Source organism: Salmo trutta, chromosome 33 (assembly GCF_901001165.1).
Source record: "Salmo trutta chromosome 33, fSalTru1.1, whole genome shotgun sequence".
In the NCBI taxonomy this organism is placed as follows: domain Eukaryota; kingdom Metazoa; phylum Chordata; class Actinopteri; order Salmoniformes; family Salmonidae; genus Salmo; species Salmo trutta.
Window position 1 is genome coordinate 9,007,770 of NC_042989.1, and position 17,832 is coordinate 9,025,601.

The 17,832-nt window shown below is 42.8% G+C and overlaps 1 protein-coding gene across 1 annotated transcript; it reads right to left on the reverse strand.

The window, feature by feature from the left end:
- Positions 1-2,973: 2,973 nt before the first annotated feature.
- dact1 (dishevelled-binding antagonist of beta-catenin 1) lies at positions 2,974-11,334 on the reverse strand. The gene is made up of 4 exons (XM_029729702.1): positions 10,208-11,334; positions 7,574-7,703; positions 6,325-6,480; positions 2,974-5,388 (listed from the first exon to the last, which is right to left on the reverse strand). Exons 1-4 carry the CDS (start codon positions 10,553-10,555, stop codon positions 3,365-3,367), a joined length of 2,658 nt encoding a protein of 885 aa, XP_029585562.1. The 5' UTR covers positions 10,556-11,334; the 3' UTR covers positions 2,974-3,364.
- Between the last annotated feature and the right edge of the window lie 6,498 nt (positions 11,335-17,832).

Here is a 17,832-nt window from a genome sequence, read left to right on the forward strand (position 1 = left end):
TTATCATCTTTAGCGGACAACAGTTCTTGAGGGATTGAACAAAAAAGGTGGTTTGCGATTTCGTTCATACTGGTGAACCGGAGTTGTGTGGTTGTAATATCAACAGTCCTTTATATTTGGTATATCTTGGCAAGCATTAAAATGTGTGCAGCGCAATGGACATACGGTCTAATGCACAATGTCTCAGGAAAGACTGTCTGGGTGGCAATACTGAGTATAGAAAAGTCTGTCTCGCAACCTGGACCTACAGGCTGTAGTGAAAACATTTGCACACAAAAAAGGAGGACTTCAGGACACCAGGGGAGTCTCTCAAATTGGATTTAATTTGATTTAATTTACCTTGAATATTTCTGTAGGCTACTAGCCAGACAAACCCCGCTCAACAATAAAAAGTGGCTGAATTTATCCTCAAGCCGACTACTTTTTCCCTCATTAGGCTATTTGAAGTGTAATTTTTATAAGTTTATAAATAGCAGCTGAATACGTTATATAGCTATAGATAGTACACTGCATAATGAAACTTTCCCTAGTAAGCTAGTGTTTTCAGGGTGGACTAGCTATTATTTGGCGTTAATAGACTGGTTTTATGCACAACTTCCTATCCAAGCTGGGATGAGGATTTCTCCGGTCATACAGGTAGTCTATACAGGACAGTTGTATATTCCAAAAAATCTATTGGTAGCTGATAGTATGCTGTTGCAACGAAAATGTATGTTACAAACTGCAATGTTTGAATTTCCAACTTTAATTACTGAACAAGTAGTTACATTGCAACGTGCCAGCAGTCTAAAAATGGCGGCATTGCGACAGTGTATAGCTTCCTGAAATGTTAAGCTAAACATGAGAAAATGACCAAATAGGCCTACCAATAAACATTTATCCATTACCTAAAGCAAAGCTATACATGTCCTGGCACCACAGAAAGCCTATCATCGATTCGACAGGCAAGCAACAGCATAGACATGTCGCAATTTCAGCACCACGGACAGCGATTGGTAGTCTATACTTTATTGAGTGGCTGTCTGGCTGAAAGGTTCCATTTCATTTTAGGGAGGCGGGGGATGACGTCGACCTTGCGGGGCTCTAGAGAAACTGCGTTATGCCAGTGAGTGCACAATTCAGAAGAAGGGAAGGTGATGACCAAATATTGATTTTAAAGCATACATTTAATAAAGCTTAAAAAGGTTAAACACCAGTATTAACATACATAGACATTACATACAACAATTGGCAATGTACAGCTACTTGCTATCAACAACAAATTAAGGTAAAACAGTTCCTCATGCATATCTTGTGTATATATATATATATATATATATATATATATATATATATGTGTGTGTGTATATATTATACAGTACCAGTTAAAACGTTGGACACACCTACTCATTCAAGGGTTTTTATTTTTACTGTTTTCTACATTGTAGAATAAAAGTGAAGACATCAAAACTATGAAATAACAAATATGGAATCATGTAGTAACCAGAAAAGTGTGAAACAAATCAAAATATATTTTAGATTCTTCAAAGTAGCCACCCTTTGCCTTGATGACATCTTTGCACACTCTTGGCAGTCTCTCAACCAACTTCACCTGGAATGCTTTTCCAACAGTCTTGGAGTTCCCACGTATGCTGAGCACTTGTTGGCTGCTTTTCCTTCACTCTGCGGTCCAACTCATCCCAAACCATCTCAATTGAGTTGAGGTCGGGTGATTTGTGGAGGCCAGGTCATCTGATGCAGCACTCCATCACTCTCCTTCTTGTTCAAATAGCCCTTACACAGCATGGAGGTGTGTTTGGTCATTGTCCTGTTGAATAACATAATAGTCCCACTAAGCGCAAACCGTGATGGGATGGTGTATCGCTGCAGAATGCTGTCGTAGCCACGCTGGTTGTGTGCCTTGAATTCTCAATAAATCACAGTGTCCCCAGCAAAGCACCATCACACCTCCTCCTCCATGCTGCACGGAGGGAACCACACATGCAGAGATCATCCGTTCACCTACTTTGCATCTCACAAAGACACAGCGGTTGGAAGCAAAAATCTTATATTTGGACTCATCAGACCAAAGGACAGCAAGTCTCTTCTTAATATTATTGGTGTCCTTTAGTAGTGGCTTCTTTGCAGCAATATCGACCATGAAGGCCTGATTCACGCAGTCTATTCTGAACAGTTGATGTTGAGATGTGTCTGTTACAAACTCTGAAGCATTTATTTTGGCTGCAATTTCTGAGGAACTTATCCTTTGCAGCAGTGGTAACTCGGTCTTCCTTTCCTGTGGCGGTTCTCATTAGAGCCAGTTTCATAGCGCTTGATGGTTTTTGCGACTGCACTTGAAGAATGTTCTTGAAATGTTCCGTATTGACTGACCTTCATGTCTTAAAATGATGGACTGTCGTTTCTCTTTGCTTATTTGAGCTGTTCTTGCCATAATATGGACTCGGTGTTTTACCAAATAGGGTTATCGTCTGTAAACAACCCCTACCTTGTCACAACACAGCTGATTGGCTCAAATGCATTAAGCAAAGAAATTCCACAAATGAATTTAAGGCACACCTGTTAATTTAAATGCATTCCAGGTGACTACCTCATGAAGCTGGTTAAGAGAATACCAAGAGTGCAAAGCTGTCATCAAGGCGAAGGGTGGCTTCTTTCCTTTGAAGAATGTGAAATAATATATTTTGATTTGTTTAACACTTTTTTGGTTACTACATGATTCCATGTGTGTTACTTCATAGTGTTGATGTCTTCACTATTATTCTACAATGTAGAAAACAGTCAAAAAAATAAAAACCCTGGAATGAGTAGGTGTGTCCAAACTTTAAAATGGTGCAGTATATCAAAGCGTTATCATGGTATCATCAGCAGTTGTCAGTGATCAGAATAGAATATGTCCATCTTGCCATTAATATTCCTTACAGACACTTAATACTCTGCTTTAATCATGTGTCCAAGAAGTAGCAACCAAATATATTATGTTAGAAATATCTTTAATCCAAAAAAGTAAACCAAGAACATTAAAAGCATGTACAGATTCTTGCCATGTACCACAGCAAGGGTAATGTCCATAATAAATACAAAAACCGCTACATACAACAAAATAAAAATGGGGGCTACTTAGATGCTTTTCACCTTGTCCAACATTTGTCAGAAAGTGCAGGGAGAGGGAGTCTGCTGGACATTTTGTACAAATCCTTGCATCCCAATTAAAAGTTTCCTTAAACGTCTGAGATTGATTTCAGTAAAGACTTTCTGTAAAAAAAAAAAAAAAATATGCCTAGGCACTTGATCTTGGGCAGAGAGAGAGTGGCCAATTTCATTGGCTGAGTCACTGCTTCCCGCCTGACACTCTGAAATCCCTCCCTCATACAGTCGTCATCAGTTTTAGCGAGCCCGCCGATCGGAAGCGGAGGATCTTCTTCTTCAGGTTGTGAGAGGCCTTGATCTTGATGAAGGCCTTAGCCTGGGCAGCGGTTAACTCATGATGCCCAGCGCCCTGCCCTGAAAACTGGGGCCAGTTCATCACTCCGCTTTCCTCAGAGTCACTGCTGGTGGTGCTCTCCCCCACAAAGTCCACCTCACTCAGGCTGGACTCGCTGTCCCCGAAGCAGTTGGTGGTGTAGTTGCTCCGCTCATCCTCACTGGTGTCCACGATGGTGGAATGGAAGAGAGAGGCGCACTCCGCGGAGTACTCCGAGTCGCTGCCAGCCACGTAGGCGTAAGGGCTGGCGAATTTCACGTTGGAGGGTAGGTATGTGGTGGTGGAGACCTGGCCGAGGACCTCCCTCTTCTGTCTGCGGTGGGCTCTCCTAAAGGCCTCATCGTAAGGCACCTCAGTGATGGCTTTCAGCCTTCCTCGGTTGTAGTCATGTCCGCTTGTCCTCTTGTACTTGGGCTTGGCCACCACCACTTCCCTGCCATGGTGACCATGATGCCTGGACACAGTGGACCTGGTTGTGGACACTGTGGCCATGTGTTTCTCAAGGACCCGGCCCTCAGGGATGGAGGCAGGGATGGTGCGTTTGGCCCTAGAGGACACCCCCCTCTTGGAGGAGACTTTGTGCACGTGTTGTACCTCCTCAGGCTGACGAGACTTCCTCAACCCTCCAGATCGGTGACCCTTCTCCCTCCCCCCTGTTGCCTCGGATGACACAGGCTCAGCATGTGCGTGAACCCCTCGGTGTGGTTTCAGAGAGGCATTCTTCACCTTGACGATCTTGATGTTCTTGCCCGCTTTGCGGAGCTTGACAGTCTGCCTCTGGGCAGGGATGTACTGGGCACTGACCATGTGACCCTGACCTTCATCCTGGCTCTGGGAGGAAGACCCTAGACTCACCAGCTCCAGCATGGGCCTCTCTTCCTTAGTGGTCTGGGCTGTCTGGACAGAGACCAGGATGCTCTTAGGGCTTTTCTTGGGAGTGCCCGTTTTGGTGCGGTCTCTGGGGAGTGTCTGGGGGGGTTTAGTATTGATGTCCTCTGGAGCAGCAGGGAAATAAGGATGCTTGCTCTCTTTGGGGGAGGAGTTGGCATTTGGGGAGCCCAAGTCTTGGTAATCCTTAGACAGAGGACCGGTCGCCGATGGAAGTCCTTTATTGGCTGACGACCCAGACCCCTTCTTTTTTACCAGGCTGTTGGTGTGAATGTCACTGCCGTCGATTGTGGCATATCCGTTCTGAGGTTGGCCCAGAGACTGGGACACCATCCCATTTTCTAAGAGGAGTTCCCCTTTGCTCTCCACTGACCACTGTCTCTGTGAAGTGCCTGTTCCTGGATCAGTGTTACTGGCACCACCTGCATGTAAACACATCTGCCAGGCTGGTTTGAGGTCAGGAACAGGAGCAGCAGTCCTTCCTTGCTGCAGCTGGGCAACAGTAGCCTGTCTCACACACAAGCTGCCCTGCCTCAGGATGCTCTTAGAGGGGTCTGTGCTGATGCTCGTCCGCGGCTTATTGGTCCTAATGGGCTGAGCCCTCCTCTGAAGCAGGCCGAATATATAATTGTCCAGTCGTTTGCTGGTAGGTGCATGGGAGGCAGGCCAAGAAGTGTTCTGGGGCACCAGAATCGGCAGCTGCTTTAGTTTCTGACAGTCACCGAAGCCCTCGCCTCCGCTGCTCTTTGATAGCCCCCCGTCCTCCTTGAGATGGCCGGCAAGAGACTGGAAGAAGATGGGGCTTTGTACGGCCACGGCATGGAGGGGGCTGGGGTAGCGGTACACGTCGCTGCCATTCTTGGCGATCAGGTCACAGTGGTACTTAGACTGGATGTCTTGAGTGGTGGAAGAGGCATCCGTAGAGGGGGAGTAGGGAGTGGAGAGTGACTTCCTAACCGTCCCTATGGTCTGCTGCTCTGCACACTGGTTCTCACACTCAGCACAGCTGCCCAGCTCATCTGAAAACCACACAGGAGACAAAGAGTAAGAACTACAGTACAAAGACTACAGAACAACAGTATCTCATATGGAAACCGGACCGGAAAGAAAGAGTACGGACTACAGACACCACTAGTAATTCAAACAACGGAAACCACCCATTTCCATACCATTTCAACAATAACGCCACACAGAAGCTTACAGTAGTGTTGAAAGGGTAAGCAAACCCTTTGCAACCTCTCAATATGCTAACGAAGGGGGCAGTTGGTTTAGATGTGTTAATGGCCCTTTTGTTTGTGTCTTATCATCATAGGCGTGGCTGTTAGTTACAGCCAAGCCATCTGCCTGGCCTGGCCGGGAATCTAGCGCAACTGACAGTGTTCTGTATCTCAAATGACACCCTATTTCCTATATAGTGCCCATAGGGCTCTGGTCAAAAGTAGTGCACTATGTAGGGGAAAGGGTGCCATTTGGTGTTTCCATCCACTCTATCATTCGTTTGAAACTGAATCAAAGTATTGTCACAACAAACCCCACTATTGGTAACAATACAAAGGAAACTATTAGTTGAACTGGGGCCAGCTGGAATGACGCACTGTAATAAAAGACACTGTTATGTGGATGGTGGGTGTGATGGGGGTCTTTCGGGAAAGGAGGAAAGTGTTGTTTATACAGCAAAGGACAACAAAATTATTCAGCCCTGCTTGTTGCTCCCAAGATAGACCACGTGCCATCAAACATCAGGATTCTGTCCTGCCCAAAGGCGTAGTGCTGGGCTGTGCTGCAGGGTTGGAGTCAACCCCTTTTTAATTGAGGAAGTAAACTGAAATTCCAATTCTCATCAATGCTTCTCTATGAGAAAAAACTGTATTTATTTTATTGACTGAATTAAAATGAAATTCACCACAACCCTTATGGGACTGTGCTGGGCTGGGCTGTGAGGGCCTCTCTCTCACCTGCAGATTTGAGCCTTCCCTCAGAGGCACACACTGATGTGTCGAGAGGACTGCAGAAACAGGTGCTGGAGCGACAGCTGGACAAACACTCACTGAACACCGAGTTGGAGGAGTTGGAGAGGGACCCCGAAGCTCCGTCACTCAGCTCGTAAAAACCTAGAGAGGGCAGAGAGAAAGAGAGAGGGCAGAGAGAAAGAGAGAGGGCAGAGAGAAAGAGAGAGGGCAGAGAGAAAGAGAGAGGGCAGAGAGAAAGAGAGAGGGCAGAGAGAAAGAGAGAGGGCAGAGAGAAGGGACATTTTTTAACACGTTAATTTTACACCCCGCAGGGAGGGAGCTGTCATCCAACAATTTATTACATGTCAGGCTGTGGCTATTAAAAGAATTAATGCAGAAAATCTCAAGCACTTAAAACAAGGCTGGTGTAAATAGGGTTTAGACTAGATTCAAGTAACGCTTCTTCTATTTGCAGCGTAGCCTTCCCTACATCCGTTCTAATTTTCTGGCACGCATATATGAAATGAGCTTTGGAGTAGAATGGTTAAACGCTGATTCCAAACCAACTGGAAAAAAACACTTCGGACAGATCTATCTGAAGTTAGTTGTGAACAGTTTGCGGAACAAAATATATTAAAATCCACAATCTCCAATAATATACCGTACATGGACAGTACAGAATGTTCTGTAGTAAGATTCCCTATGTCACACTTTCCAAAGTGACCTCCTACATAAGGAATGTGGAATGTATACAAGTAATAAGAGAATACTGTACCAGCCACAGCTCACAGACTGATTGTTACCATATTAGTAGTCTAAACAATGGGTTAGATAAACACTTCTCTATGTGAGATGCTAGCCCATTGCTAGTCCATCCGTAGATGCTCTACAGACCATCTACACACTATCAGTAACATTTCAACAAATGATATACTAACCCTAAACCTAGCTCTAAACCTAACCTTAACAAGCAGATAGTATTTACTGTAGAGCATCTACAGATGAACTATCTGGACTACTCAAATAAAGTGTGACCAAAAATGTAGCATTGCCGGTCACTTCTATGTCATTTTCGTGTTTATTTGCTAAGAACCCTACCTTTCGGGGATTACACATTCTGCAGTATCCTCAATTACTTAAGTGGAACTGACTCACAATTGACAGATCCTACTGATAATGTCTAGTTTCCACAGGGTAACATTCTGAGGTAGAACCCTTAGAATCCATTCTAATTCTATTGTAGAACCAGACTAACCCGAGCTTGGGCGGCTGTCTGTCTCCACTTGCTCATGTGATGCCTCCGTGTCCAATCGGAGGTCACTGATCTGCCTGTCCAGCTCCTGCAGCTGATTAATCAAACCAGCATCTCTCTTTCTCAGACAGTTCTGGAGGGAAACACACAGACAATAGAGTTAGTTACAGTTGTACAGTGACATTTGGTTCCTATGTAGCTATATCTATTAGCCCGAGTGCCCATCATGCCAACTCCTTGTCGTTCCAAACCAAACATGCCACGTTTGACTTGACAATGAACAATTGTCAACATGTCAATTGACTTGACAATGAACACCAGTTTTTTTTTTATATATACACACACACACACACACACACACACACCTTTATTTTCCTAGGCAAGTCAGTTAAGAAACAAATTCTTATTTTCAACTGCCTTGTTCAGGGACAGAATTTAACCTTGTCAGCTCGGGGTTTCAATCTTGCAACTCTGGTTATCAGCACACCGCTCTAACCACTAGGCTACCTGCCCAACGCTCTAACCACTAGGCTACCTGCCCAACGCTCTAACCACTAGGCTACCTGCCCAACGCTCTAACCACTAGGCTACCTGCCCAACGCTCTAACCACTAGGCTACCTGCCCAACGCCCTAACCACTAGGCTACCTGCCCAACGCTCTAACCACTAGGCTACCTGCCCAACGCTCTAACCACTAGGCTACCTGCCCAACGCTCTAACCATTAGGCTACCTGCCGATCCATGACCGAGTTGGCAAGAGCACAGACTGATCTGGGACAAGGGTATGTCTATGACATCTACAGCTCAATCCAATTCAGCGTTGTTCTACATTGCTATTGACAAGAAACAGCATGTTTAGCCTCCTATTTTTGGTTCCATTTCTGATTAAATCCATAGCCTTGCATGTTGGTTACTTAAAGTAGGGCTATAGTCACTGTGCTGCAAGTGTTCAACATCTTAGCGAGACTGTGTTGCCCTATCAGAACCCATTAATATCCCAAACTAAATTAGAATGGCATTATGGGAGATAAACAATTCCTCCCTCAAACATGCGGGTTATGTGGAACAGCCCAACTCGGGTCACATATGACAACAACCAGATCATGTGGTGGTTACATTCCGCCATTCTGCTCTCAAGTGTGGTTTGAATTCAAAGACCAACTGCAAATGTCAACCCCGAAGGCTTAGTGACAGTCAGACCCTATTTAAATGCACTACATTTGTGACAATTATGTGGCTTGCAGACCACAGACATAGGCTACATTTCTCCCCAGTACCTGCTAGCCATCTCAGTAGGTCTAGCTATCCCCTGTGCATGATACATATACAGTGATACTATTTGATCCATGACTGAGGCCAGTAATGCAACATACACACAGATTCCAGGCTATATCAAGCTGCAGCACTTCCTACAGAGCAGGGCTGCAGCAGACTAGCAGGCCATAAAACCAGGCCTGGTGACAAGAGGCAGAGGGTGATTAATGTGCTCCAAACATGCTACGGCTTCAGAGACCATTTCCACACAATGTACCATTTTCAAAAAGCAGAGGTAGGCACAATGGTTGTTCTATTGAATAACACTATCCTCATACTGGGTTGACAGGCTGAGTGTGAAATGGTCTGAAATGATAGAATGAGGTTGAAAACAAATACAATTTAATTTAGGCCTACATTAAATCAAAGGGGTAAGGAAATATTATATATATATATATATATACATACACACACAACATTCATGACTTTTGCCTACTGCCTTTCTGCCTAATGGAACCCAGGTGTGTTTTGGTCTGTTTAAATGGCCTAATCTCAAACGACCAGCACATGATTACCCGGCATCCTTTAACAGCAACAGGGTGTGGTAGATCTGCTTGTAAAAGTTAATTTCAGTCGCAACATCCATTGTAACTCATCAGTAAATCTCATTCAAGAGGCTGGACCCCCTCACAGACCTTCTCCCGTCATGAAGTTAGATTTAAATAACACTCATTTTCTAATAGCCATCCTGCTATTCACTCAATTTCATTCTCTGGGAACCAACATTCTCTGGGAACCAACTAGTGAATCTGCTTGCATTGGGATACGATGACATATCTAATAACGTAATCGTTCATTTATTGTAAGTGGTAAATAATGTTCCATTTAACTTTTACAACATTATGTACTCTACAATTTGAAACAGACTTCCCTTGATTTGATCTGTGAGTGAAATAATAAAGGATAGAGGAGGTAATGCTATTAAAGGCCCAAAATGAACAAATAAAACTGCCTGGAAAGTAATCTGGGAATCAAATTTACAGGCCTGTTTTTATTTTAATCTTGTATCATACTAGACATCCATCTACAGATTTGCGCCTGCCCTGAGGCGGCACAAACAACGTGTCCAACGGTTGTTATCAGTAGGCTGGTCTGTGTCCTGCTATTCCCTGGACGTGCGTCCATGGAGCTGCGACTGGGTCAGTAAATAGACGTCTGGCTGAACAATTTGGATAGACTCAAACCAACATTAATAGATTGACTGTTATATTTCACGACATCGTTTGAAATGTAACCAAAATAACGGACCCAAATTAATCAAAAATTAATGTTATCCAAAACACAGCGGGAGTAAAGAAATTACATTTTATTTAGTCTACATACCAGTTGTTTTCTTAGCAATAAAATGTTTTGTTCTAAAAGTTTTTCCTCCGAGTTCAAGTAATTCTCCTCATGCGTAACGCACATTGGATCGTCTCCTGTTGATATAGAGTCCTCTTGGCGATTCAAAACATTTCTGACCAGTAAATCCTGCCGCTGTCGCAAATAGTCCAGCTCTCCAAGACCCGCTAGAGTGGCTTCCAATCTCTCCCGAGTTCGCACACGAGCCATCTCTTCCTCTATCATTTCCCTGGAGCGCGTATCGCATTCTCTCCTATCCCGCATCTGTAACGTGTAATCCTTGGAGACCAGCATTTCTGCACCAGCAGCCGTTTGTTTCATTGTATCCATCCAACAAGCGACTATGATTTACAACATATAACTGGCAACAGCGGGCCACATACATTCACTGTGAAGAGTTTAGAAAATCATGATGTGCATCAAAAACGTTGACCTGTGGACGCATATACCACGGTCTAACCTTAGCGACCACTAAATTACTTGTCCATAAATTCTGTCTTTTGAAGCAGCTATCCCGAGACAAATTGCGTGCGTAAAAGCGGTCCTTTTTGTTGTCCAAACAGTATCCGGGCCTCCAAGATAAAACAACAAATCTCAGTGCTTTTCAGTTTGAACAAATCGAAAAAAGTTGCATGGCGAAAACGACAAAGTTTTAGTGTAATGTCAAATAGGGAGTGTGCAGCTATATCTCTGTCAAGCAGGTCGCAGCGTTCTGAGGATAGTTGTGAGCAGCGTTGGACCACCTCTCTCTTTAGAGACCCATCTACTTTCTCCGTGGTAGCAACATGTCTTAGTGCCTGCCGTATCTTCTCCCTAATTCGATTCTTCTCTCTTTCTGTGATATATAATAAAACGAAAATAATAATAACTTGGAGTTTCACACTTGTGATTGTTTTCATCTTTTACAGATAACATGCGCTTATTAAATATAATTAGCGTAACAATTGCAAGTAATAAGTCCCGAGATCTGTGATTCTGCTTTGAGCCTTGTAGGCTATTGAATCTAGGCTACATATGAATTATAAATCAATCCGTTACAATAAATGCTAAAACAACTATTTAATGAACAATTTCCCCGTTTTCTGTTTGGAAAAAGTGTGACACATTATTAGGCTAGGCCTACTGTAAAATCTGATTTGGAATTCAAATGGAATTAAAAGCTAATTGCGTTTTATTAACAATTCATTAGGCAATTGCGTTATGTTTATTATGACATATATGGTATGCAAAGGATGTGCCTTTATTCAATGAGAATGACGTTGTACTAAAGATGAGGGCGCCCTCCTCTGTTAAGAAACCACAGGGAAGAACAGCTTCTAGGCTATGTCATCTGGAGCGCATTTAACCCTATATGTTATTAATATTAGATTTTCTACAGATAGATCTATGAATACATACTATTTCCATGAAATTTAAAGGAGAGAGTTTATCAATATGTAACAAGTTGAAAAACCCATTTTACTTCACAAGAATGACAGGCGAGTCATGTTTCAGTGATGGTCGTTGTAGGCCTAATCATACGCAAATATCAATTAACCAGAGAAGCTATAACATCCAGGCAATATAGCCTATCAGATAATATTATCCCTTTATAAACAAACAACCTTCTTTTATTTCCTTCTTTATCTGAGTGGTGTGCATGAAAAGAAAACATATAGGATTTCAATGCTAGCCCCTATCACTCTTAGAAGCCTATTCTTCATCTTTACTAAGGATGTGTGTTTACCCAGGGAAGGTTTCACTACCATCCTATCCCAAAGGTAAGGACATCATGTCTGAAGATCTTTTGTGAGCAAAATTGTAAACATACAGTCAAGCCCAGAATATCAATTTAGACAGCACTGTAAGCAGCTGCTATCCCCACAAAACACTTATTTTTCTTTCATTTTCTACATTTGTACATTGTTCATTAGGGTTCCCGGTGCAGGTTGGTCCAAATATAAACCAAACTGTTCAACGAAACATGAAATCACAGAACCAGTTTTCTGTATTTGAAAAGAATGATCATGAAGAAGAAAAGCCACGATAGAAACCCCCCTAGCGGATGCAGTCTCTCTAAATTGGAATCGTGATTTGCATAGTTGATGGATCAGCTCAGATGTTTAGGAGCCTGCAGTTCCCATGCAGGCTAATTAAAACCACAGAAACACATCTCTAACCTGTCCCAGTCAGTACAGCACACACAGTTTACCTCATAGACAGTTGTGTTTGATATTAGCTGAACTGATTTTCTGTTTGTGGAGTCCGGACAAACACACACACACTGTAAAAACAACTTTACAGTAATGTACTTTTAAACCAATGTTTATTTGGAATTTACAGTAATATACTGTACTTTTTTAACAGTAACTTACAGGTAACTGACATTAAGTTACCATAAAAACAACCGTTTTTTTTTTACATTGCACACACATGCACAAGCTTATATCAAACACAACTGTGGGGGGAGTTTTCAGGGAAACACAAATTTAATCCTTCTCTCTAAACATGACAGGGGATTTAGGAAATTGGATTCATGGATAGCTCTATGAAAAACAGATGTTTGACATAGAAACTTGTGTCCTAAACAAACATCCTCTGGACGACATGTCATCATCCAGCTAGCATTCCAACATGGACTCAAACAAACAAACCAAGCAGCCTGAAGAAGAAAGAGAGAGAGAGAGAGAGGGAGAGAGAGAGAGAGAGAGAGACAAGAAGAAGGGAGAATCAATTCAGAATTGGCAACAATGAACCATAAGTTCAGTGTGTGTCTCTAGAGGGGCGGGGTAATACCATTTAAGGAACAGGGGAAAAGAAAGCCTGGGGATAAATACAAACACCTTAATGAGATCAGCCAGTGGAGTGGGGCCCTTTGTGCTGCGCTCTCTAATCAAATCCCATTGGCAAACAACAAGAACACCAGAACACTCCAGTAGCATGTCAGTCTATGTCAATGTGACTGCCAGCCATATTCACATTTTGTTATTTAACCTTTAATTAACTAGGAAAGTCTGTTAAGAACAAATTCTTATTTACAATGACGGCCTACCGGGGAACAGTGGGTTAACTGCCTTGTTCAGGGGCAGAACGACAGATTTTTACCTTGTCAGCTCGGAGAGTCAATCCAGCAACCTTTCGGTGACTGGCCCAATGCTCTAACCACTAGGCTACCTGCCGGGAGTGGTTGGTTTGCCATGCAAATATGTTTTAGTATAGCTCTACCTTAATTAGTACAGCAGCTCCACTTATTATGCAAAACATAGTTCCATTTCCTTAAAGGCCCAGTGCAGTCAACGTTCAGTTTTTCCTGTGTTTTATATCATATTGTACAACAGTTAATGAAACTAACACTGTAAAAGTGTGAACATTTTAGATCAGTGTTAGTTTCTGGTTGAAAATACAATCCACACAGTCAGTCTGTTTGCATGGGCGGGAATTTTGGCTTGCCTGATTGGTGAATAGACCAATAACAAAAGAGTTCCAAACCTCTCTGCCAATAACAGTGAGTTTTAAGTTTTCCCTCCCCACTCAGACCACTCCCAGACAATGCTTGCTTGACAAATGTTTTTTTGTTGTTGTTGTAAAATATCTATTTTTGACCATTTTAATGGAAAACAGTTACAGTAAGGTACCTAATTGTTACACAGAAATGATTTGATATTGATATAAAAACGGCTGTATTTGGACTTTAAGGATTTTGATGATTTGCAGTGCCAGAAGGAATTGGTCTGGGATGTCTGGGCTCCCAGTACTGTGAAATAAAGCCCTACAGGACCAGAGTTTTAATCCAGCTACTGGTTCTTGCATATATTAATGGCAGGCAAGCAGCACTCTGATGATGATGGGAGTGCTACCCCTCGATGAGAGCATCATTATTATGACTCTGTCAAAATGGCCCAGTCATACTGGCTCTTTTCAGAACATGGGCTGTTTGACACAAATTACCTGCTTTTTAAACACGCAGGCATGCATGCACACTCGCACACACACGGGTACATTCGCACACACACAGGTACACACACAGGTACACACACACAGGTACACACTCGCACACACACAGGTACACACACACACACACACACACAGGTACACACACACACACAGGTACACACACAGGTGCACACACACACACACACACACACACACACTCTTGTACAGCTAACCTCGTGGGGGGACACAATTCAGTCCCATTCAATATCCTAATTTCCCTAACCCTAAACCTAACCCGCACTCTTACCATAACCCTAACCTTAACCCAAAAACCTAACCTTAACCCTAACCCCAAACATAACCCTAGCTCCTAACCCTAATCCTAAAACCAACCCTAGCTCCTAACCCTAAACCTAGTTCTAACCCTAACACTAATTCTAACCTTAACCCCCTAGAAACAGCATTTGACCTTGTGTGGACCAACAAAATGTCCCCAGTTGGTCCAATTTATTTGTTTACTATTCTTGTGGGGTCTTCTGGTCCCCACAAGAATAGTTAAACACGTTCACACAGAGAGAGAGTGGAGTGTGTGTGTGTGTGTGTGAGTTTCTCCTCCTATAATGCCAGTGATGAATTACCTCATGTATTTTGTAAGGCCCATTTAACAACAAAAGGAAGCTATTATGTAGACCTGGCGAGAAAACACAGAATAAATGAATACATCTAAATGCATCAAAGGCTGGCGCTTCAAATTCAGATACTGTGGTACAAACGGAGCAAAGCACACCACAGTATACAAGTGAAGGTTTATTCACAAGAGGATTACTATTACTGTACCCCAGCGGTGACGGCTCTCTTAGAAATCCGATATTTTTTTTTAAAGAACGATGTCTGCTTACGCGCTCTTACAAAAGGGACATAATGTATGTTGGCGAAATTCTAAAGTCATTTTATTTGAATTGAATGTTGTGTCCTTGAAGTCAATATGAGATCCTCTCTCCAATGCTGGTTGGACAAATGCTCAGGGTGAGTCAAGGTCATGAAGGCTTTGCCATGCCTTCTATCCCATACAGGCACAGAGGGCTCTAAACACACCACCGTTGAATAGAGAGCCTTTCTTTGTACAGTAGGCCTATTACTGATTGAGAAATCACACACATACAGTATGACGTACTGTCAAACGTTGATAAGCCAACAAAAAACATGACCATTGATAAATAGGACTGATTTAAAAAAAAAGTTGTGTGAGAGAGAGAAAAACCATCACAGAGACATATAGGGAGGTAGAGAGAGAGAAAGTAAAACATCTAAGAGAAAGACAGAGAGACAGAGAGAGAGAGAGAGAGAGAGAGAGAGAGAGGGAGGGCTACAAAAACCCCAATACAACATTTATCAAGGTAAAGTCCAGAGGAATATTTAAAATTCAAGTCTCTGTATAAAGCAATTATAAATGGCATTATCTCGACACAGAAAATGATTTCCTGAGCTTGCGGTCTCATCATTCCTTCATCCTGAATGTTCTCATAATTGAACACAGAGTCTAGGTTTCAGAGGTGTGTAGGCGAGTGTGTGTGTGTGTGTGTGTTTTAGACTGGAAGAAGACTCATTTCCCATTCAGGAGCGAGGAGGCACAAGCTTCCGCGTTAATTAATGACACTTTCACAGGACTACAGCCTGTATTCAGACCTACAGGCCCTCGGGCTATGATCAAGTTCAGTTCACCTTGCTTGGCGGTCGCAGGCAGGCAGTGTTTGGGGTGTGTTTTCCTGCTTGAAATGTCACTCATGCTACAGCTGTTTAACATGGGGGCAGTAAAATGTCAAAAAACATTAATAGTGATCAAATCTGACCTGATGTCTGTCAACTAATGTTTATACAACTGAAATATTAAAGTGTTAAAATAGCTAAAGGGTTGAACGTGCTAGGAGAGAAAGAGCGAAAAGAAAGAGAGGGAAATAGTTCAATCATCAACTTAACATGACCCCGATCAGATCAGAAATTTAACATGACCCCGATCAGATCAGAAATTTAACATGACCCCGATCAGATCAGAAATTGAACATGACCCCGATCAGATCATAAATTCCAAATCCACAGTTGAACACAATGTCCTAGTTAAAACAGCACTGTGGAAGTAGATTTGTGAGTGAGCTAAGCTGCTTGTTGCCAACTGTAGTTATTACTATGATTATAAAAATGTGTCCACTCCTACTTCCTCTTACCACACAAACGCTTACTTTTCACAATGGTTCCACTTACTGTATGATTTAACTCGTGTGACGACAAGCCTTGGATCCAACAGAATTAGAAACAAAAAGACAGAAAGGTAAACATGCCCATCATAAAGTGTTCCTTTCAGAAAGCATCACAATGGCAGCAGGCAGATGGCTCAAGATTGACTGTTGCCACTAGGGGCAACAGTGAGCACTATCCCCATCAAGTAGGCTTGGGTTTTGCGAGGGAGTTGTGGATGGATTCAATCCCATGACTCCGGAATCCAAATGTTATGCGTTCAATCCCAGTGGTAGACATGCGATTACAATTTTTATTTATTTATATTGTCTACCACTGGGATTACCCATGACTCCGTGTCCGAAGGTTGCGTGTTCAATTCCAGTGGTAAATAATTGTTTTATTTTACTTTTTTTGTTTAACCCTAACCATTTGGAATGAATGCCTAAACTTCATGTTTTAACCCTATCAAAAACTTTAACTATTAACTAAAAAAGTTAACAACTTCGAAATTTGACGTTTGAAGAAACAGAATGATGCTGAGCAGGAGTCAACCCAGGGTGTTAAAGACACTTCGAAATTTGACGTTTGGAGCAACTTCAAAATGTTACATTTGGAGAAACGTGGATAAACGTTAGAATCTGAAGTCAAATTGGTCAAATCGGAAGAGATCATGTTGATGGCAGACCGCTTATTGTCCTAGAGAGAAAATACTTTCACACACACACGTATGCACTGTGGTCAGCCAGCCAAGCAGTTCTCCAGCACCTTTTTACTGTCCGCCTCCAAGACTATTCATGGTTAAGTAATGTGTGGTGTGTGTGTGTGTGTATGTGTGCGTGCTCGTGTGTGCGTGATGTTGTGTGCTGGAGTGTGTGGGGCCAGGGGGGACTACTCCAGGCCTCTGTCGTATCATATGGCTCCTCTCAGGCTGAATGCCTTTTAAAGGGTCCTCTGAGTATTCACCATGAGGCTGAGGTAATTGGCATTGTACACAGCACACACACACACACACACACACACACACACACACACACACACACACACACACACACACACACACACACACACACACACACACACACACACACACACACACACACACACACACACACACACACACACACACACGTTTGTTTTACAATCCTTGTGGGGATCAAACAATTGATTCTGATTCGAAATCCTATTTTACCTAACCCTAACCTCAAAACCGTAACTCTAAAACTAAACAAATCCCTAATTCTAACCCTAACTATAATTGTAACCCTAACCCTAAACGGCAGGTAGCCTAGTGGTTAGAGTGTTGGGCCAGTATTCGAAAGGTTGTTAGATCGAATCCCTGAGCTGACAAGGTACAAATCTGTTGTTCTGCCCCTGAACAAGGCAGTTAACCCACTGTTCCCTGGTAGGCCGACATTGTAAATAAGAATTTGTTCTTAACTGACTTGCCTGGATAAATGAAA